Here is a 23,824-nt window from a genome sequence, read left to right on the forward strand (position 1 = left end):
CAGGTTTTCATTTTTAGAAAATCACTCTGATAACCAGGTGGAGAATGAAGTAGGGTATTTATGCTTTCCTTAGACAATGCTTCTAGAATATAAATAGAGCAAACATGGAGTTTTCTTCCTCGTTGCTTTAAAGGAAACTTTAAAAGAAATCCCGATACATTCGCTTACAGAACAAATGATTTGTTCTTTGGGTAAGTTATCTTTTTACAGCATTTCAGTGCTTTGTGTTCAGATTTAAGAATTCCGACTCTCTCCCCCGGGCAACACCAGATGCTATGGCAGTACAGTAAAGCAGCTCACTGCCTCACTCTTCCTGCCCCTTTCTCTCTCAGCCTTTCCCATCGAGTTGCCCAAGCCAAATGCTTAGACATTTCGTTGGCTCTTCTCCTCTCTCTTGACTTTTAGGCCAATCAGTAAGTCCAGTGGATTCTGCCTCCAAAATAAAATTGCTGTCCTTGCCTTCGTCTCAGTGATGCTACCACCTGCGCTCGATCTCCAGCCCCTCTCCCTGGGACATTTCCTCATTCTCGCTCTCCTGCTTCAACCATTTCACTAGCTTTTTGCACTTAGAATAAAAAGCGAACTCCCCGTTGTGGCCGCATCTCCTGGCTCTTATCTCCCTGAACCTCATCTCTTGACGTTCTCCTTCTGCTCCAGCTGTTCTTTGCCCTTACGGTGGCCTGGAAACACTTCTCTTCTTCCAAGAAGCTCTCAGGATTTGGTGCCTGGCAAATACTCCCTGAACTTAATAGCATAATGATATCATAATAATAACACTTTCTGCCATTTATTGAATGTTTGCTGTAACCCAGACAGTGTGCTAAGTGCTCTGCAGCCATTACTGTATAATTAAATTAGATGCAACAAGCTTGTGAAGTAGGTATTATTATTGCTGTATTTCAAGAGAGGAAATTAGGGCACAGAGAGCTGAAGCAACTTGCCCACGTTCCTATTTTTGGTGTCTGATGGAGCCTGGCTTGCAGTCTGTCTGTCTGACTCCAAATCGAGCTCTTTGGTACGAAGTTTCGAAAATATTTTGTTATCATCAAAATTTACAATTCCTAAAATTTTTGATAAGCATAGAGAAAGTCAGGTGAAATGGCATCCAACTATTTCATTAAGCTGTTTAGTATCTTTAACAGTGATTTCACTTATCACATGAGTTTGTATGGAAATTTACGTGCATAATAAGGTGAGACATTTTGCAAAACAAAGATTATTATGAAAGTAGCAGCTATTTTTAATTTTAGAGTTTCAACATGTAAACATCTTATTTGTGGGGCACCTGGGTGGCTCAGTCGGTTGAGCGTCCGGCTTCGACTCAGGTCATGATCTCACGGTTCGTGAGTTCGAGCCCTGCGTCGAGCTCTGTGCTGACAGCTCAGAGCCTGGAGCCTGTTTCAGATTCTGTGTCCCCCTCTCTCTGCCCCACCCCTGCTTGTGCTCTGTCTCTCTCTGTCTTTCAAAAATGAATAAATATAAAAAAATTTTTTTTTTTAATTTACAATTCCTGGAAGACAATCTTAGAGCAAGCTATAGAGAACATCTCATACTGAAAGTGAAAGTAAACGTTCATATACCTTAACTACCTTATTGGTAGCAACAGATTTTTCTCAATATTTTATGTCTGGTTAATAATAAAAGATGATATGGCACAGAAATGGGGAATAAACTCTGGAGTCAGACAGACATGTGTTTAAACTCAGTACCCGCTGTTCATTCATATAGATCCTAATATCGTGTGTGCTGAATGATATTTTTGGCACTTGAGGTATATCAGTGGGCAGTCCAGTGAGATGGGTTTTTAAACTTTGGTTCTATGAGCTGTTTTTGACTTGGAGACTCACTATAGCATTTTATGAATTCAGTATAAATGTGATCCTTCCTGGACCCCACCCCAGTGGAATCTATTTGAGTAAGTCCTGTGACGTGTCTCCTAAGAACATTCTCAGAGCAAGACTCTAAGTTCAATTTGCTGTAAGTGTAATTTCCTTCTTCCTTCCTTTCTTCTTTCCTTCCGATTAAAATGAAACATTAAATTTAACTTTATTAGGTATAATAAACTCAGGTAACTTCTACTCTAATAGAGGTAGCACAATAAACGTAGTACGTGCGAAAATTACATTATATGTTAGAAGAGGAAAGTCCTTTGTGTGAGGGAGTAAATAAGATGAGGGAAAATCAGGGGAGCTCGTTGTGGTATTAAATAAGAGGTCAGTGAGGTGGGTCTCACCGAGAAGGTCAAAGACTTGAAGGAGGTGAAGGAGTTGCTCAGATGGATATCTGAGGGAAGGGTGGCCCAGGAGGAGAGAGTAGGTGGTGTCCAGACCTAAGAGGAGCATTGATGGCAGCTTAAAAACACAGCACCATTGTGGACAGAGGGGAGAAAGGGATGGAGAGATACTAGATGAGGCCAGAGGGTTCTCAGAGTCTTGTTGGTGATACTGAAATGAACTTCATACATGAGGCACGTGGCCACAGGGGCTGGCCCAGAATCACAGAACCCCTGCCCACCTCCTCCAGCCACAACTCTTGCTGCTCTATCGCTGCAAACCCTACCCTGCGTTTATAACCGAAAGTCCTTTGAAGATTTCCCAAATATGCATGCTGTTTTAAACCCTTCTACTTTTGCACACACCTCAGGTACACGTTTCCATCCTTTGTCATTCTGATAAACTCCTTCAAAACCCACCCTGAGCCCTCTGGACTTTCTCTGGACCACCATGCATAGTGATTTGACTGTGTGTTTGTTACAGCCACACACAGCTAATGATAACATGTGATGAGCGCTTACTGTATGCCATGCAATAAGTCTTCTATATGTTTTTAATGCATTCCTCACAACAACCCTCTAAGGTATGCCCTGGTATCATCCCCATTTTATAGATGAATAATAAAGGCATGAAGAAGTTCAGTAACTTGCCTAAGATCATTCAGCCACTAAGTGGTGGCCTTAGGAGGTACACATAAGGTTTCTGGCTCTAGACCCCATGCTCTTAATCATTACATTATATTGCCCCTCTACGTTTTCCACCGTTATTATATACGAGGCAATGTACACATCACACTTGACTGTAAATATTAGTTTGGTGTATGTGTCTCCTATATTATTTGTGACTATTTGGAGGGCAGGGAACCATGTCAAGTTCATCTTAGCTCTTTGGGGCTTTGCACATGCTCTGCCTTAGTTGAGTCGAAAGAAGAAAACATTCCCTCATGTAATTTGTAAGACCTGGGAAATAATATTCAAAATGTCAATGATAGGGTGTCATTAACTCTGAATTTTCCTTTTTTTTTTTTTTAATGTTTATTTTTAAGAGGGTGAGAGAGAGAGACAGCATGCAAGCAGGGGAGGGCCAGAGAGAGAGGGAGACACAGAATGAGGAGCAGGCTCCAGGCTCAGAGCTGTCAGCACAGAGCCCGATGAGGGGCCCGAACCCACGAATTTTGAAATAGTGACCTGAGCCGAAGTCGGACACTCAACTGACTCAGCCACTCAGGCGCCCCTGAATTTTACTTGGTTTTGAATTTGATTTTCATCATGTTGTTATGCTTCTGTTTCTCCCCAGACCAGTATTAAAGAGGGACAGCTATTGAAGCAAACCAGTTCTTTCCAGAGGTGGAAAAAGCGTTACTTCAAACTTCGAGGCCGTACACTTTATTATGCAAAGGACTCAAAGGTAATTTGGGAGAATATTACTTGCAAGCGCTTGAAGTTGTGAATGGGTTAAAAATTTTGGTTCTGTAAACTTTTTGTCTTAGTGCTCCCGATAGTCTTAACTGTTCTGTGCATTTAGTATTATGAATGTGACCCACCTTGGATCAAATCCCAAGGGAGTCTATTTAAGTCAATTTCGTGGCATGTCCACAAAGGACAATCTTATGGGAAGGTTCTAAAGTAGTTTTCTTTCTTCCTTTCCTCTTCCCTTACAATTAAAGTAAAACTTTAAATGTAAAGTTTATTAAATGTAATAAAGTCAAAAATTTTGGGTTTCCCTCTTTTCTTGCTACCTTTTTACCTTATCAATCTTTCCCTGACCATGAGAGAGAGAATTGCTATAGTTGCTAAGAATCCATACTCCAGTTTCAGACAAGATTCGTATCCCAATTCCAGCACATTGCAGTGGAGTGGCTGTGGGCAGCATATGTTGTTCTGAGGAGGCTTAAATGAGATAATACAAACAATCATTCCATTGTGCTAGCAGTTAAGAATAAAAACCACAGTGAAATAAAATCGAGGCTTTAAATGATTGTTACATAACAGTTGAATAAAATAAGAGTGATGTGGTTGGGTAAGAAAAAAATGAGTAAAGATGAGCTTCCATTTAAAACTGACATTTTAATATTCCTTGAGAAGTTAACATTAAGATGTCTTGCTGCTGTCTCACTTGGATAATTGATAATTTCCATATTAAAAACTGTATGTTTCTGATATAATTAGTAGAGTTATATACTAGGAGACAAAATCAAATATGCAAACAAACCTAATTCTTGGTCTGTGCAGCTGTAGAAGTAATAACAAACCAAGTAATTCTATTTTAAAAGTCGTTATGTTCTAGGTTGTCCCTGATCTGGCTCCATGCTGACTTTTCGCATTCATCTCTAGGGAAGCATTGGCCATTTGACAGCCTTTGGCCTCGCCCCATGTGTACCATCGGCAGATGACTTTCCCTCTGTCTCCACTTGATGAAACTCCCTGCTTTCTTTAAGATCCCCTCAAATATTCTTACTCCATCATTCATGAGAGCAAGAGTTCAAGTGTCTTCTGCTGGAGAAATTATCTGAATTTCATAGTATTCTGTCGGATTTCTTCTTTTCCACTTTTAATAGTCTCTCTTGCATTAAAATGGGTTGTGTCTGTTTCTTCTCCTGTGCTAGATTTTAAGTTCCTTCTGGTCAGGGAACAAGTCTAACAGGTTGGTTGGAGTGAAGTGGACTCACAAACGCCCTGGAGATCTTGGGGGTGGTGGCGGAAGCTATGAGAGGACGGTCCCTTGCCTGCAGCCCCAGACGTGTGCTGTCATCCCTGCCCTGCTGCAGGGACGCGGAATGAGTGCGAACAAAGGCCAAATGACCCAAAGTGGGACGGATACGTTCATTTACTAGAATCTCCTAATCTCCAAATGGAACACTAATATTAAAGATTCCGTTGCTCTGGAGTTTTTCTCAAGGAACTTTTTTTGATTGAAACCATTTTGAAGAGTACAAAAGAAACTTCCATTTTATATTTGCAGAGCACATTCACCTTCTCATCTGAACCCATGTATGGATGAGGAAAATAGGGTTCAGAAAGTTCAGGAACTCACCATGATCCGAACCAGGACTAGTTCTCATTTCTCACTTAGCAAATGTGGGAAGGAGGATGTTTTCCTGCTGGCAAAGTTGTTACAGGCTGTTTGTTGCCTGTCAGGAGGTGTTGCTTTGTATATATGTGTGTGTGACACAGTTAGGAGGTTCCCCATAAATTATGCTTCTAGAGGGCACGCAGCATTTTGCATTGAAACACTGTGCCAGGGTTCTTTAAAGACCTTCCCAGTTTGTGATTTAAGAGCTAATTGTGCTTCATGGTTTTACTCACTCTTCTTAAGAAGAAATGGCAAAGTGTCACGAATGACTTTCCTTTCCTTTTCTATTCCTAATTCCTGACATCGCTTCGTAGTCATGGCCCGATAACAACAACAACAACAACAACAACAACAACAACAACAACAAAATTATTGACGAGCATTGAGTTAGGTTTTCATTTAATGTGTTTGTGTTCTTTTTCATTAACAGTCTCTGATATTTGATGAAGTCGACCTCTCAGATGCCAGTGTAGCTGAAGCAAGCACCAAAAATGCTAACAACAGTTTCACGGTATGGTTCTATTCTGCTGACTCCCTTCTCAGAAGTCATAGAATGACCTTTCCTAAACATGTACAGAAAGTCCTCTTAGTTACCAACTGTGTGTCAACTGTTGTGCGTTGGAATTCATGCCAACACAATACACTTGATGAGCACGTTGTGTACCCAATACTGTTCATGATTGTTTGGGTCAATAAACCAATGTATTAAATGTATTTTTTTTAAGTATTTACAGTGTTTTCCATTTTAGACCTTTTAGTTTTTGTGCTTTAACATTTTTACCCCTTTTAAGTTTACTTATTTGAATTTTTTAATTTTTAATTTTATTTTAGAGGGAGCACGAGTTGGGGAGAGGGGCAGAGGGAGAGAGAGAGAGAGGGAGAATCTTAATTTTTTTTTTTAACATTTATTTATTTTTTGAGATAGAGAGCATGAACAGGGGAGGGTCAGAAAGAGGGAGACACAGAATCTGAAACAGGTTCTAGGCTCTGAGCTGTCAGCACAGAGCCCGATGCAGGGCATGAACCCACGGACCGCGAGATCATGACCTGAGCCGAAGTCGGACGCTTAACCGACTGAGCCACCCAGGTGCCCCGAGAGAGGGAGAATCTTAAGCAGGCTCCACGCTTAGCAAAAAGCCTCATGTGGGGCTCAATCCCACGAACGTGGGATCGTGACCTGAGTTGAGATCAAGAGTCAGACACTCAACCAACTGAGCCACCCAGGTGCCCCTCACTTCCTTTAAATGTAATACTTTAATTCTGTTGTTTATGAATATTCAAAAAGGTTGTTTATCTTCAATCTTAAAAAGAATGTTTTTTCCTTCTGTTCTACTTTTGCTCTGTTGCTGCAGTTCAGGTGGTTGCTATAGTTCAGGCCTTCACTTATTCTCACTTAAGTAATTCATTTGATAGCTACTTAAGAGGTAGCCTCGGTTTCAGCGAATTCCTTCCCGATTACAAATCACGTTGCTGGAAGGAACTCACTGGCTCGCTGTTGCCCGTCAAGTGGCGTTTGCGGCTCCATCCTAAAGTCGTATAAAATCACGCCTCGGCGTTCTCGTGTTCCTGAGACTCTGTCCTTGTGCAGCTCCCTCGTCCAGCCTTTCTGTCTGCGCTCGGGCTTTTCCCGTTCCCTCTGGCTTGAATGATTCCTCCTCCTTCTGTAGCTGTTGGAATTCTGCCACTTCTGCAAAGCGTATCCACGTATCTCATTCTTCCTGTACTTCTTTCATTCAAAAAATATGATTTGAATACCCACTGTGTGCTAGTCACAATACAGTCCAGTGAAGTCCATCTGGGGTACTTTTTATAACTTCATATTCCTAGGCCCTCTAAGATGCACTGCTCTTGCTATGTTGTTGCCCCCTGCACACTCCCAGCCCCTGCTCAAGAAGCTACCACTACTGACAGAGGCGAGCTGTGTCCCTCTCCCAGACATGCCAGGGCAGGGAAGGCAGACAGATGAACAAACACAGAGCAGTGCCGCGGTAGAGGTAAGCACTGGCAGGGGCGGGGGTGGGGGAGGAAGCAAATGCATTCAGATTTAGCCATATTGATTTATGGGCACGTGGGATAATTCATGGTGTAAATATTCCTGCCCCTCCCCCTTCCCCAGGGAGAGTTTAGTTTGAGGAGAGGAAAGCCAAGAATAGAATCCTGGGAAAATGTTAAAATTTCAAGTTGGACCAATAAAGACAGAGCACTCGGAAGTATACAAGGAGTTTTAGAAGGTGATGATGTTAGGAAAAGCCTGTGGAAGATAGTTTTAGGACAGAAGTTTCAAACATCAAATACTGCAGAGAGGTCAAGTCAAAGGAGAGATGAAAGCGTTTATGGAATTTGTTACCTTGGAGGTGACTGGGTCACACTGATGGGAATGACTTCAGGGACCGGGTGGAATGCATTAGGCTGCACTCCGGAACAAAGCGGGAAGGCAGGGAGGCCGGGGTGGATTGCTGGTTTGAAAAGCTTGGCTGCTAGAAGGACAACCAGTATAGCTAGAAGAATGTTCAGGCTTGAAGAGAATTTTGGTTTTGTTGTTGTTGCTTTGCTTTGTCTTTAAAATGGGCTTTGAATGTGTATGAAGAGAGAAAAGAAGTGTTAGACTCAAAGTTGGAGTGTCCAGGAAGTGGGGGGAGAATGGACGGAGCATGACTGCTGAATAAGCTGAAGGGTGTGGGAGCCAGAGCTCATGTAAAGATCAGCATTGATTAGGAGACAGAAAGTTTATGGAGTGAGGCGTGTGCAGGAAGTTCATTCATCTCAAACCCAAATACTACTGTTTTCTTAATGAAATTGAAGACAGGGTCATCTGCCCTGAGTAAGAGTTTAGGTGGCTTTGGAGTCGCTTCTGTAGAAAATGAGAGTTGGCACTGAACAGGGACCTGTAGTAGATCATGAGGTGGTAAATAATGTCTAGCAAAGATCGAGGTCAAGTTTAATAATGCACCTTATTTCTATGCCTGTCGTATTTTCTTTAGGATGGGGAGAGGAAACAACTAAATTGATCCAGGGTAGATGGTTTGTAGGATGTATCAGACAGAAAGATAAAGGGATTATTGGATGTTTGAGGGATCAGTAACTCATCCATCTTCCCCTCTGTGTTCTCGGTTCTTGAGAATAAAACGTAGGGAGTGAGGGACGGCTTTATTCATGGCTGAACAAGACCCAACAACCATTAAGTACAGAGCTTCTGATAAATTGTTGCTTCTTTTTCCTTCCTCCCAAGTGAAGGTGGGGTAGGGTGATGAACCACTTGCCTTCCCTAGTAGTCCTCTCCCCTCTGTGACACTGGACACTCATGGGGGAGTGGACAATAAGAGTTTCCCCCCAAAAGGGATCTAGAATTTAGTTTGAAAGAGGGTTCCAAAATTTAAGATTTGAAAGATAGAACAATTTCAGGTAAAGATGAGGTCCAAGGTGGTGGTGTATATAAAGGTAAAAGGAAGTGAAAAGCTTGGATTTAAGAGAAGTTATTCAGATCCTTTGCATAGCTCTTTCTTGGCCTACAAGTACATTCAATCTCTCCTGTTGTGTCTTTTTTATTATAGAACTCACTATATTCTGCCTTTTTATTTAATTAGGTACTTATGTTTATTATCAGCTCCCTGAAGACAGAAACACTGTCATGTTGTTTTACCTCATAGTACCTTACCCATAAGTATTTGTTGATTTAATTAATAAGATGAAAGTTTATTTTACACATGAGAAGACTTTTGGTTGAAATGTTTTCAACAAATTTATCCACTCAACCAAACGTTATTCCTGAAATTTGTTGGTCCAGAAATGGGGAGACTAAAATGTTAGGCAGATTGCTTAGAGTCTTATAGCAAATCAGTTTGGTAGAACTTTCTATGGCATAAAATAGAATAAGAGATAGATTTTCAACCAATAATTGGCAATCCTCTCTATCTTTAAATATTTAAATATCCTACCTTTCTGGATTGCATTGACTGCTATTAATGCTGTTATTTTAGCTAGTTCATGTCAAAGGTTAATGGTGTAGTTTGGTGGTATTATGGCTAGAGAATACAGGAATGGCCAAATTCAGCTTCACTACAGCCATGCCTTGAAGTCCCTAAGGATGATATATTGACAAGGGACAATAGTAAATGGAAAATCTATAATTAGCAAATGGAAAACAGAAATGCAGTGCTTTGCCTGAAAACCCAATGCCAAGCTCTCTAGTAGAACGGGTCCTAGAGCACTGTTTTAGAGACCACGGCAGAAACTGACTTAACATGGGAGGTTACTCAGCATCATTTCTGCCTCATTCTGTGGGTTACGAGTGAGTCACTAAGGCTGACTGAGCTTCAAGGGAGGGAACATAAACACCATGAGCGTTGCGTCAAAGGACTTGTGGACATGGTTCAGACCTGCCTACTTGATGGTTACTTTTCCTTCCTTGCACAGTCCTGTGCTCCCAACCTTGGAATGAATAATTTTCTTGGTGGTGTTTTTTTTTTTTTTTTTTTTTTTTTGGTTGTCTTAGTCACCTCAGGTACATGTTAGTTTTCAATTGCTTTGTAACAAATTACCACAAACTTTGTGGTTTAAAACAACGCCCATTTGTTAGCTGACTGTTTCTGTTGGGCACACAACATCGCCAAATTCCTTTCCTCCGGATCTCACAGCGTTGAAATAAACAGATTTTTAAATATATACAGATATGTGTATGTACACATCCATACATGCATATTTAGCCCTTAAATTGGGCTAATTTTAACCAAGGTTGGAGTTTCGGGTTTTACATGTGTCTTCTGCAATAGACGGCAGTGACAATAACAACAAAAAACTGAAAGCATTTTCCGTGACATTAGGTGTCAGTGATATGATCAGGGAATGGAAAAGGACAACGCTGACAGCCTTCTTGGCAATTTATAATCCTTCAGGATTCATTAACGTTCATCACGAATTTATGTGTAGTTTAAGTTCTACCATAGCATGTCTACAATGGTGGCGTCTACGAGACGTTCTTAATTTTGTCGTTCATTTTCTAATTGTCTCCTTTCCTTTCTTTTTTCTTGTTTTATTGATTTCTGCATGGTGTTCTGGTGTTTTATTTCCACTTTCACGTTTTTATTTTAACACACCACTGTGCTGTAGGCAAAGGTGTTCTTCTCTTAGACCGGAGAGAATTGACTTCCCCTTGGTCACACCAGTGCCTCCTGGGGAAGGGTCCCAGCCCTCCTGATGCGTAAGCCAGGGCGCTTCCCTCTCACACAGCGTTCTTTCCATCTGGTTAGTCTTTGCCCCTGTTCTCTCTCTCTTCTCACCTCCGCTGCTCTGTTTGTCTCTTTCTCACTTACCATGATGCGTATATCCCAGCTTTTTGTGACTTACTCGGTTGCAGACTTTAGACCATGAAGTCCAACAGTGTGGGTTTGTGTCCTGCTTGGCCCTGTCTAGTTACGTGACTTTGGACAAATGAGTTCACCTGTAACTGAGGACGGCGACGGAGCCCGCCTCATGGGGTTATGAGGATTAAGTGAAATGTGATAACACATCGCAATCCCCAGCCCAGTGACGAGCACATATAGTTTACCAAGTGCTAGTGGCTGTCATAACCCTGAGGTCATTATCCCCGCTGTGCGCCTCACAAGTGGAAGCGTGTTGCCAATTCCCAACAAGTTTGGGAATTTTGAAGGAGTATGTGGATGAACTTTATCTTGAGAAAACGTCCCACCCTGCCTATGTTTCAGAGGTGCAGTGAAGATTTATCTCCACTGTTACCTCATATTAATAGGTTATTCGGGAAAGCAACTGTGCTATAATGAATGAAATTTCAATCATACCTTGTTATGTAGATGTATATGATAAAGAACAGCTTTTTAATGATTTGAAAGCCATCACAATCACATTTATACATCAGGCTTTTCAAAATGTGTTGTCCAGGGGCGCCTGGGTGGCTCAGTCGGTTAAGCGTCCAACTTCGACTCAGGTCATGATCTCACGTTTTGTGGGTTCGAGCCCCGCGTCGGGCTCTGTGCTGACAGCTCAGAGCCTGGAGCCTGTTTCAGATTCTGTGTCTCCCTCTTTCTCTGACCCTCCCCTGTTCATGCTCTCTCTCTGTCTCAAAAATAAATAAATGGTAAAAAAAAATTTAAAAAAAAAAATGTGTTGTCCAAATGACTGCTTTCATTACATTTTAATGTTGTTTAGGCTACATCTTAAATGAGTCATCATTTTTAAGGAAATTATTGTATGACATTGTTAACACTTTTTATGGAAGTTTGTAAAGAAAGCTTTTTTAATTTTTTTTTTTTTTTTTTTTTAACTAGAAAGAAATACAGAGGCAATTTATTTGGTTTATCTAACTACCCTGAACATTTTCAGTGAGCTATCTGTGGGTGCGTTTGGAATCTCGCGGTTACTGCACACCCATGCTGGCTTTTCTCGGTTGTGTAAAACACAGAAACCATGTGGTAGCATTTATTTTTAGAACTAAATGAGCACTGGAACAGAGTCATTTTAGTTCAGGGGTCACTTGCCACTGCAGACATGACTGAAAGTTGATTATCATTAGATTTGATTCCTCCAATGAAATTTCAAAAAGTAGGCATGAAAACCAATACAGAGAATATAATGTTTATGGCACATAAAATGCTGAAAATTATACATTCATAGTATAACTGAAATGAGCAGCTGTTTAATGGGAGGGGGAAATGTTCTTAAGAATTTGTTTACTTTTTTTATTAAAAAAAGTTTTTTTAATGCTTATTTTTTAAAATTATTTATTAATTTTTTTATTTTAAATATGAAATTTATTGTCAAATTGGTTTCCATACAACACCCAGTGCTCATCCCAACAGGTGCCCTCCTCAATGCCCATCACCCACACTCTCCTCCCTCCCACCCCCTATCAACCCTCAGTTTGTTCTCAGTTTTTAAGAGTCTCTTATGCTTTGGCTCTCTCCCACTCTAACCTCTTTTTTTTTTCCTTCCCCTCCCCCATGGTCTTCTGTTAAGTTTCTCAGGATCCACATTCTATCCACATAGAATGAAAACATATAGTATCTGTCTTTCTCTGTATGGCTTATTTCACTTAGCATCACACTCTCCGGTTCCATCCACATTGCTACAAAGGGCCACATTTCATTCTTTCTTGTTGCCATGTAGTATTCCATCAACTGATGAAATGGATAATCCTTATTTATTTTTGAGAGAGAGGGAGAGAGAGAGATCACGAGCAGGGGAGGGGCAGAGAGAGAGGGAGACAAGGAATCCGAAGCAGGTTCCAGGCTCCGAGCTGTCAGAACAGAGCGTGACACGGGGCTCGAACTCATAAACCATAAGATCATGACCTGAGCCAAAGTCGGATGCCCAACCGACCCAGCCACCCAGGTGCCCCAGAACTTGTTTCTTTAATGTGTACTTTTTGTTGATTCTGTTTTCCCCTTAGCTTCCTCTCTATTATAATTCAGTTCATCTTCTCTCTTAAGAGAGATATCAGATCCTTTGAACCTAAGGAAGTGTTAGTTTACTTTTATCCACTAATACCTCAATCTTCAATTACAAAGGAAGGAATGAAAAGTTATTTTTATGTCATCTGTGAATGCATGTCACAAAACAGGTGTTTAGATTATCATCTAAATAAATAATCACTTAGATAAATAAGTTACCTACTCTGATGATAATATTTACTATAACTACGATGTGCCGTCTCGAAATGCTGATAATTCATTCAGTTAATTATATCAGTCCTGGTAGGTAGTATTATGCTCTCCATTTTATAGATGACAAATCTGAAATGGAGAAGCAACACCTAATACATGTAAATAGTGACAATCTGAACCCGTCCACGTCATCTGGCTTCAATCTGTGCTCTGACCACTCTGCCATTGTGACTCTTTATTGTGGAGTTATTTTTTTATTGTTTTAAATATTTATTTATTATTTTGAGAGAGAGAGAGAGAGAGAGAGAGAGAGAGAATCCCAAGCAGGCTCTGCGTCACCAGCTCAGACAGCAGATCTCACAAATCTTGAGATCATGACCTGACCTGAAATCAAGAGTTGGATGTTTAACTGAGTCACCCAGGTGCCCCATTTATTGTGGAGTTTTAAATGAGTTTGGTCAGATAGTATTCCTCTGTTTTTTTTTATGTTTTCGGTTGCCTCTTCTCCTCCAAGTCAATCACAGAATTTTCTATAGCATTGCCTGATATACTGCTAAACACTTGCTGGTCATACTGCCGATTTTGAATACTATATTTTATTTTGGGCACTATATTTTGAATAGAAATGTTGATCAAGAGCTCACAGAGGAAGGCAACCCATATTATACAAAGGTCTGGGAATCATGAGATTGACTGACTTTAGAGGCCACTTTCTATCTGAAAGATTTGGGGAAATGACATCTTTTTAATATGTGATGGATTCTCATGTCTAAGAGGCAGTCGACAGGTTTTATGTTACTGCAGTGTGCAGGAAAAAGATTCACAGTTGAATTCACAGAGGGACAATTTTAGCTCTACTTAAAAGAGAACTTTCTAACATGAGTCATCTGATAGAACAGGCCTCTTGTGAGGTAATGCCTCTGTCCATTATTAGAAATCTGTAGCCCTCTCATTCCCTACGAACTGGAAGGGGCCTTCAAGAACAGAGTTCTCAGAGTGGACTCAGGTTCAGAGGGCTGAAATGAATTTCTCAAGGTTGGATGGCTGATAGCTATATACAGCTAATGTAGAATTTGGGGCTCCCGGCTCTTGGGGTTTGTTGGGAGTAGGCAAGGAGTGGATTTAGAGATTCCCAGGCACTTTGCACACAGGCTCATTCTACCAAACAGCAAGAGCTAAGTGACCATCCTTCAAGAATGCTATTGGAGAGACCTTTGCATGGTGTGTGTATGTGGCAAGGAGTGAGGGGAGATGGTGGGGACTCAAACTTCTTGCATGCCCAAAGACTGTCTTCTTTACCATGGATCCCCAGGGTTAACACAAGGCCTGGAACAGAGGGGAAAGACAATAAGTATTTGTTGAAAGAAGGAAGGAATGTGCTGTTGAATGAATGAATGATATTTGTAAACCCTAGTTTTCCTTTCAGAGAAATGTGTCATTTCAAGTTTTAGCTTAAAGCACACAGTTTCCTCATTTCTCCTCAATGATGACAGATTATAATATACCCATAAATATTTGTATCCTCGTTGAACTCTTTACATCATGACCAGATGATGTTTATGCTAACAGTAAGTCTTAAAAACACGATTCTTGCCTGTGACTGATGATTGCAGTGGTCTCAAAATTATCTGATGCCTGATAATGGCAAACCACATATTTTTTATGTCTCTGTGGCTAACCTATTTTATAGCGCTCTAAAACGATACCACATTAATGCAATCTGAGTGGTTGTTTGCCTCTTAAAATTGACTTATATGCAGTATAGATGGCTTTATACTATGAAAGCTGATAATTTAAAAGTGGAGTTTGAAATTTGCATTCTTTTTTCTCTCACTTGGACATCAGGCTTTTAGAAATGAAATGCGTTATCATTGTTTCTGTAAGTACATCATGTTTATCTTTTCACGTAATGATATAACATCTTTTCCAAGAGTATAGCCTGGAGAAATACTTCTTTAAAGTTATTATGAGCTGCCTCAGAGCAAAGTTCTAGGAAACAAGAAACCATTGGTCCTTTTGTAGCTAAACTAAAAACTTGGAGTGCTCTATTTGTTAGGCTCATAATGTAAGAAAAGCTATCAGGGCAAATCTGCTAATCCTTCTCCCCTTGAGAACCCTTGTAGGAATTTAGAGTTGCTGTTTTGTACAAGTAGATTGTTGTTCACGTGAATATGTTTCAGGTTGTACATGCCTTTTCAGGATGGATAAAAGCATGCCTACCACCAAGGACTCACAGGTCTGTCCTCAAAAGTGCTACTGAAAAACCTCCAAAAGACTTTAACCTGAGGTTTAATACAATATGACCAAGATACACACTTCACGGGATAGATTGTAAAGAAGGTTTTTTAAGTCCTTGGGTTCATCAGTGCCTTCCCTGCCCACACTATCCAGAATTAGCAGAGGTCATGAAAGGTACTGTTTATGTATGCCAAGGCATATGGACAAGGCTACTTACCCACTGCAATAGCACAAGATTGGAAATACCCCAAATGTTTAAGTTAGAGACTGGTTGAAATGAATTATGAAATATTTCACAGAGTACAGTGTTACGCAACCGTGAAGAAGAAGGAGTCTGCTCTGCGTATAATAATGCACACCGAACTCCAAGTTGTGATCAGTGTGAAAAGCCAGATGTAGAACAGTGAGCATGTGTAAAATGTTACTCTGTGTTTGTTACTCTGTGCTTGTTTGTGTGTATGTGCAGGCAGCTATACATTTAAACCTTGAAAGATGGTATATTTGTTGTAAATACAGAGCATTTCTCTGGAGAGATACGTAGAAGCTGACAGATATGTGCCTTCAGGAAGGAGACTTGGTACCTGGGGGCAGGCTTGGGAGGGAGATGTACTTTTCGTCCTAAATGTATTTTGAACTTTTTTGTTTGTGTCACAAATCCTTATTCCTTATTCAAAAAAAGTTCTAAATGCTACATGAGAGCCCTTTCTGGCAACTTCTTATCAGATGCATTTGACAAGAGTTATGGATTTAGCAGGAAGCCCATGTTGGACACTGCTCTACTGTTCAAGCAAACCATCATAAAGGCCATCTGTAATGGGAGGGAAGGAAGAGGTGCATGAGAGATCTTGTGGGAAAGACTGGAGAGCCATGGCCAACAGGAAAGGAATGAGGAGAGGAGGAGACTAACATAGAGTTGTTGAATTTGGGAGGACTGCTATATAAATGATGCCTTTAATTACGGGTAGAAAACAAGAATACAAGTAGGCTTGTGGGGAGTGAAAAGAAGGCACTGTGAATTAGACACTGAGAATTTGAAATGATGGTAAGGTATCTTGGCAATGTCTAGTAGGCAATTGAAAGATGCTTTAAAAACTATTAAAATGGCTTAAAGTACTCCTTCGGTATCATTTTCATGGCTCTTTGTAAGTTTCTAGCATATCCGGTGTCTTCTCTGTTCCTTAAGTATGATTGTGGTGTAATGGAAAATTTAGGTTTTGGAAATGTTTTAGTTTTGTGGTGACTGGTACAAACAAGATAATTATTTTGTTTTGAACTTTCCCATTGCATATGTGTTCTGTACAAAGCAATTTACGGTTACAAACAAATAGAGCTTGTGCCAAGGGAATGAGGCTAATGCTTTGTTCCAATCTCTGGTACATTCTGAAAATATTAAATGTGTGGTAAAACTTTTAATGTGTCCATTAACTAGTACTCATGGCTAATTTACAGCAGAAGTGTGTGTGATAGCTTACATAAATAATTTCTAAAATCACTGTGATCCTTGTTATTATAATTACTGCTAAGAAAAAACCCTCTCAGTTTCCAATGTACAGTGTGATACTTTCCGATACTATATGTGATTATATATCTTGTCAATATTTTGTTTTGTAAAGGTGCCTGGTTTGCAGAGACCTATCTATGTTAGCAAATTTTCTCCTTCTCCTTCTCCTTCTCCTTCTCCTTCTCCTTCTCCTTCTCCTTCTCCTTCTCCTTCTCCTTCAACTTCTTCTTATTATTATCATCGTTATCATTATCATTATCATTATCATTATCATTATTATTAATTTATCAGCACCTTTTCTTGCTCATCTTTAAAGAATCTCCAAGTATGTATAGGATTGAGATATAACTGTACAGTTGCCCTGATCATTTTTAAGAGAAGAAAAAGTGAGCATCATGTGAAGCCTTTTCTGCCTGTTCGTCCAGGGTAATGTCAGTAAACTCTTTGATATTCCTTCCTTGCTAGTAGATGGCTAGGGAGGCAGACAGAATTCATTTTCAAATCCTACATGGACCTTTCATATGAAAGATGGAATGAGATAATATATGTGATCATATTGACAGCAAAGCACTCTGAAAGTGTAAGATCTGCAAAAGTAATCATTCTGCTTATTTATCAAGATTATAGCCCCCTACACCCTTCTTATTTTTCAAGAACTTAACTATTAATTCTTCTGAGGAAAGGTTGTTTGCATCCATGGATAGTAATTAGAATTATGAATATAATAGGAAAATAGATTATAGTCTCATTGATTCCCCAGTTCACTATTACAATAGCAAAAGCTGGAATTGTGTATCATAGTTATTTTGTGAGTGTGGCAGGCTGAAGAATGGATCCCAAAGATATTTACATCCTAATTAATGTCTGTAACCTGTGAATGTCACTTTATATGGTGCAGAGGACCTTGTAGTTTTGATCATGTTAAGGATCTTGCGATGAGATCATTCTGGATTATCAGTGGGTCCTGTGTAATCACAGGGGCCCTTGTAAAAGGGAGGCAGGAGGAATTAGTCAGGGAATATGTGAAGTTGGCTTGGTGCAAGGAGGGGGCCATGAGCCAATGAATGAGGGTAGCCTCTAGAAGAGGAAAAAACAAGGTTCTTCCCTACAGCCTCCAGAAGGAATGCAGCCCTTTGGACACCTTGACTTTAAACTTCTTACCACCACAACTGAAGAGAATAATTTGTTCAGCAGCAACAGGAAACTAATGCAATAGGGATTGATCAAACATTAATAACTACAGTTTTTTTGAATTCTAAGAAACTGTTAATACCGACTTGAATCCAAACTTTCTTTATCAAAGTCTTCAGAGAAGCAGTGGTTTATTATTATACATGTAATTTACCTATATAAATGATAGAATAGGATACCCCAGTAAGCATCACGGAAAGTCTCTCTTGATAGACTCCCTGAGGCCTTTGCCATGGCCTTTCTCCAGAGAGAGCAGGGCAGGGCAGCGAAGCCTGCACAGGGACTGTCTTTATCTTCTGCGGTTTCACTATGTCCTTCTATCTTTGGTTCTCCAGTGAACCAGAGGCTTCTGGGAAGTTCCAGGTAGGTCCTTTACTCTGAAACAGAATCTTAAAGACTAGATAGTCCCCAAAAGATTTTAAATAGATGGCTTTCTTTAACACTTCCTGTATAGATTCTAACACGATATGAATTAGACCATGTTGAATTCATTTGCTTATTTGAAACCTGGATCCTGCCAGCTTACATGTCTCTATTTTATTGTTAATATTTTATTAAACGCTTTCAGTAACATTTTGATTTTAGAGTATTTTGGATTTTTACATTGAAATAAAGGAAAAATTTACTTTTTAGAATGTGAGATACATTGGAAATCCTGGGTATGTAATGAGAAGGTTGGTACTTGATAGCATTGAAATCTGTGCTTCCTTTTTTCATGGAAACATATCAGAATTTATGTTTTATTTATATTTAATACTTTAAGGCAGTAAAAAAAAACAACATTAGGTTATAGAGGAAAATCAGATTAACATGGACAATGACTTTGTTATGAAGCCATTATTCTTAGTCAAGAAGCAGGTTTTGTGCCGACCTAATCTTAAGCAGAGTCATCAAAGCTCAATAATTATGGAAGTCGATGGGGCGCCTGGGTGGCTCAGTCAATTGAATGTCCAACTTTGGCTCAGGTCACAAGCTCACAGTTTGTGGGTTTGAGCCCCACGTTGGGCTCTGTGTCCTTCAGATTCTGTGTCTCCCTCTCTCTCTGCCCCTCCCCTGCTGGTGCTCTGTCTCTCTCTGTCTCTCAAAAATAAACATTTAAAAATTAAAAAAAAAAGAATTATGGAAGTTGGGGTACCTGGATGGCTGTCTGTTAAGCATCCAGCTCTTGATTTCAGCTCAGGTCATGGTCTCACAGTTAGTGATATTGAGCCCCGGTTCAGGCTCCTCACTAACAGTACAGAAGCTGCTTGGGATTCTCTATCTCCCTCTCTCTCTCTGCCCCTCCCCTGCTCATGCTCTCTCTCTCTCTCAAAATAAATAAACAAACCTAAAAAAAAAAAAAGAATATGGAAGTAAGATTTGCAACGCTGTCTTCAGCTCAGTCCATCCCACCCCATCTCACTCAGTGGTTGGAAGACTTACCTCTTTAGCTTCTATGGACATTTCAGGTCATTTGATTAAGGAGACCACATTATTCATCTAATTTGAGTTTGATACAGGAGAAGGCCATAAAAGGTCAGAAACTTGAGTCCTGGCAGGTATGGTCTGCAAGTTGAGTACAGAGCAAGGATTGAATAGAGCCTATATCCCTAAGACTCCCAGGTCCCTCACCTCCTTAGTTCCTTGAAGAGTTTTGCTTGGGGTTCCCCGATGTTTGGGTACAGTTGTTTTCACTGTGAAAACTTTCAAATATATACAAACTCAGGGTAACTGTGAACCCCACATTCCCATTGCCCAGCTCCTGCTGCCGTCTGCGTGTTGCCACATTGCTTCATCTCGTCTCTCTCTTTCCCTATTTTCTCTGGAATGTTTTAAAGCAAACCTTTCACACCATTCTACTTGACCCCTCATTCTTCAGTAGGCGGTGCTAGATTTTAACTCCGCTTCTTTTCCATCGTTCTTCTCAAGCAAAGCCTGGATATGCAGAAGCTGCAGAAGAGAGAGATTGCCCGTCGTTTCTGAATTTAGTATTTCGCAGTGAAGGAATAATCTTTTCTTTTGATTTTGATTTTACTTTACTTGTTATAACACTGCTATTACTGTTTTGTTAACTCCTCATATAAGGAGTGTATTAGCTAATTGTAGACAACCCCTTTAGTATCTACATTTGTTTTTTTCTCTTCAATGTATTGTAACAAAACTAATTCCATACTTAATTTACAGAACTGATTAAAGAATCAATGAGATACTGTCTTTTTGCCATAAGTTTGTAGTCAAGTATTCCTGTAGATAAGAAGACAGACATCTTCTTGGCAAAGACGTTCTGCTCTTGTCCAGAGGTCTTTTTCCTTTCTATAATTAGTACATTTCTCAGAATAATAGTTTTACATGTTTATTTTTGAGAGAGAGAGACAGAGAGAGACAGAGCATGAGCGGGTGAGGGGCAGAGAGAGAGGGAGACACAGAACCCGAAGCAGGCTCCAGGCTCTGAGCTGTCAACACAGAGCACAACGCAGGGCTCGAACTCACGAACCGTGAGATCATGACCTGAGCCGAAGCCAGATGCCCAACCGACTGCGCCACCCAGGCGCCCCTATGCTACAGAATTCTCAATTATTTATACCAAAGTTTAGGTGATTACTTGATTTATAGCTTCATTTTTGAAGTTAATGTTATATATACAAATGATATATAACTTCTCCTTAGAAAAGTAAGCAGCATTGGGGCAGACTTCCCTGTGTTCATGACTAATGCCTCCCTCTTTATTTTGAGAACCTATGCAGATGTTTGGTACTTCCTAGTCTACATTACAGGAATGCCCACAAAGATCAGTACGTTGTTATTCAGCTAGAATGACTCATCCATTGGAGGGATGATCAGTCAGCCAAAACCAGAAGGGTAGAATGACTTTCAAAGATCCTCTTTAACTTTCAGTAAAGGGTGTGCACGTGTGTTTTGTGTATAAATCTAAATATAGTTCTAAATAGACATCTGAAAAAATTTGTAGAGCATTCTGAAAGGGAATAGGAAGACCTTAGTTCAGCATCCAAGCCATATGATTTAGGATCCTGTTCACAATAGTGTGCTATCGGCATGGCAGGATTTCCCTATAAATTCCAGCAATGGGTTAATAATTGGCTCTTGAGTGTATGTGAATTACCTGTCAACCTCAGTCTTATCGTTAGCCCACTACATCTTTGTATGTTATTTTACATCATTTGACATATTGTTAAATGTGTGCTCTGAGATTTTATGGAACTACTCTCTTCACGAGCACGTAATGCAGATTCCACAGTGTTTACAGCTATATCATGAGTGTTTACTATATTGCAGCAGTATAATAATGTCTCTTCCTAATATACAATTCTGTTATTTTACAGACTTAAATTATACTATCTGTTGAAAACGTCCATAGCTCTTCCTTTGCCAGATGCGCATTTGTTGTGACTGTACTTTTCTTAGTCTCCCACTAAAATTCAAGCATCATTGGGAGAAAATACACATTGAACCTTTATCATCTGGTAGTGCCTCAGAAAAATTTACTTTTAGGTCAGAAGTTGTCATCTTAGAAAATAGATGGGACTCGGGGCAACTGAATGATGAAACAGTGAAGTATTGATCCCAGAAGAAAAAGGAGTCAGTCTATCTATGCAGGACTTGCGAACTCAAATGCCTCCAGGGGCCACTTGGTAATTTAACTGTATGAAGCGGCCAGCTGAAGAAAATAGGTCTAAGCTGCTTGTACTGTGATGAGCAAAGTACCTGTCTAAAATGGATGTTAACTTGTTGTTGTTTTATAACTCACCACTTCTGGGTTCAAACAGATTGACCAAACAAAAGCATCAGAGGTCATCATTTGGTGACCTCTGTTATATCCCTTGGGGTGCTGTAGGTGGTAGACTATTTCAGATTGATAGCATACAAAGGAATACTGTTAGGTACAGATGAGAACACTGGAAACTGGGGAGCAGAAGGGTCCTGAAAAGGGAGATACGGAGCCGTAAAGATTAACAGCACTTTCTCTGCATTACTTAGACCAGATCCTGACTTGATTAATGGACAGGTTGGATGCTTCCACTGCCCTTCATGGCTGATAAGCAAAGATGTGCATCAGAATCACCTGTATAGCTTTGCCAAACTACTGATTACGTCTGAAATTATCCATGCCTTCCTCCAAAATGAGATTTCGATTTACCAAGTCTGGTTTGGAGCATGACTAGCTAAGTTTTGTATATTTTGGAAAAACTCTTAGCTCCATGCAGGTGCACCCATGTGGTTGAGGACCTGTGCTCTTGGAGGTAGAGTGCCCCGGGCCACTTTGAAATAAGGGAGTAAATGTCTCTACCCTCATGATACTCACTTAGGATGAGAGACTACATTGCATTCTGGCGCATTTAAATTGTTCAAGTGAATTATTTCCTTTCATACAAGAGGAATGAAAAAATCAACATACACCACTTAAGAGTTGGATATATATATTTGAGGGAGGATGGAAGAGGCAGGTATGTTAAGACCCAGCATTTGGCAACTTCAAGTATAGCAAACCTAGTTTTAAAAAGACATAATTCTACCTGATTTGGCTTTAACAAAAGTCAGATTATATCCCCTAAGTTATAAAAATTCAGGCAATAGAAAATTGTTACGAGTACACTTAGACTTCCTGTTAGTTCTGCTATCCAAGAAAGACTTCTCACTGCATATGAATTTTTATTTCAATCAGGCAGTTCAGGATTAATCACTAAGGATAAAAAAAATAAGTACTACATTTCATATAAATGGAATCACACAATATATGGTCTTTTGTAACTGGCTCCTTTCATTTGGCATAATGTTTTTAAGGTTCATCCATGTTGCAGTGCTGTCCATCTATTTTCTTACTCCATATTTTAAAGTTTCCCTTTTTTATTTTGGCCATGACATCTCTAGAAAGTGATACTGATTTTGAATTTCAAGTCGGGAGAGCAGGGTAACGTTATAGACGAATTTGGGTCAAGAAACTGATTTGATTTAAACAGATTAATTATGTAGTCATTATCAAACATAGCTTCAATTTTGCTTGATGTCAGACCTAGTTTTATTTTTTAATTAAAAAAACTAATTTTGGGGGCGCCTGGGTGGCTCAGTCGGTTGAGCGGCCGGCTTCAGCTCAGGTCATGATCTCACGGCTAGTGAGTTCGAGCCCCGCGTCGGGCTCTGTGCTGACAGCTTAGAGCCTGGAGCCTGTTTCAGATTCTGTGTCTCCCTCTCTCTGACCCTCCCCCGTTCATGCTCTGTCTCTCTCTGTCTCAAAAATAAATAAACGTTAAAAAAAATTGTTTTAATGTTTTTTTAAAAAAAAGTAATTTTTAATTAAAAAATTAATTTAAAAATATTTGATTTTTTTTATTTGGGTGTAGTTGACACACGATGTTACATTAGTTTCAGGTGTATGACATAGTGATTTGGCAACTGTAAACATTATGCTCACCACCAGGGTAGCTAGCTACCCTCTGTCACCATGCAGTGCTATTACAATGTCATTGACAATATTCCTTATGCTGTGCCTTTTATTTCCATGATGTATTCATTCTATAACTAGAGACAAAGTAGATTTGTTGTTGCGAAGGGCTGGGGGTGGGGCCAGATTCGGAGGAAAATGGGGAGTTACTGTTATTAAGAGGGTTCCTTTTTGACGTGAAAACATTCTAAAATAGATTATGGTGATGGTTGTACAATGCTGTAAATACAGTAAGAACTATTGAACTGTACCGTTTAAGCAGATGGATTGAATAGTATTGTGAATTATATCTCAATAAAGCCGGTATTAAAAAATAAAAAGGAAAAGGAAATGTGTATAGTTTAAGTATTTTGATAGAGCAGAGATGATCAGTTTGGTGTAAAGAAATAAGGATTTCCTAGTGGAAAAAGTTTGTTGGACATTTAAAATTACCACAGAAGTTTGGGGCACCTGGGTGGCTCAGTCAGTTAAGCATCTGACTTTGGCTCGGGTCACG

General features: G+C 39.9%; 1 protein-coding gene across 5 annotated transcripts in view; it reads left to right on the forward strand.

The window, feature by feature from the left end:
- DGKH (diacylglycerol kinase eta) overlaps nucleotides 1–23,824 on the forward strand; it is a 182,021-nt gene that overhangs the window by 73,420 nt on the left and 84,777 nt on the right. For 4 of the 5 annotated variants that reach the window (XM_060637086.3, XM_060637084.3, XM_060637087.3 and 1 more), the window contains exons 3-4: nucleotides 3,570–3,680; nucleotides 5,776–5,856. In XM_060637086.3, coding sequence (XP_060493069.1) covers nucleotides 3,570–3,680; nucleotides 5,776–5,856 — 192 coding nt within the window. Of the gene's footprint in view, nucleotides 1–3,569; nucleotides 3,681–5,775; nucleotides 5,857–13,891; nucleotides 13,997–23,824 lie in introns of those variants that run through there. The other variant, XM_060637090.3, reaches the window with a different exon arrangement.

The sequence above is a fragment of the Panthera onca genome, chromosome A1 (genome assembly GCF_046562875.1).
Source record: "Panthera onca isolate mPanOnc1 chromosome A1, mPanOnc1 haplotype 2, whole genome shotgun sequence".
Lineage (NCBI taxonomy): Eukaryota > Metazoa > Chordata > Mammalia > Carnivora > Felidae > Panthera > Panthera onca.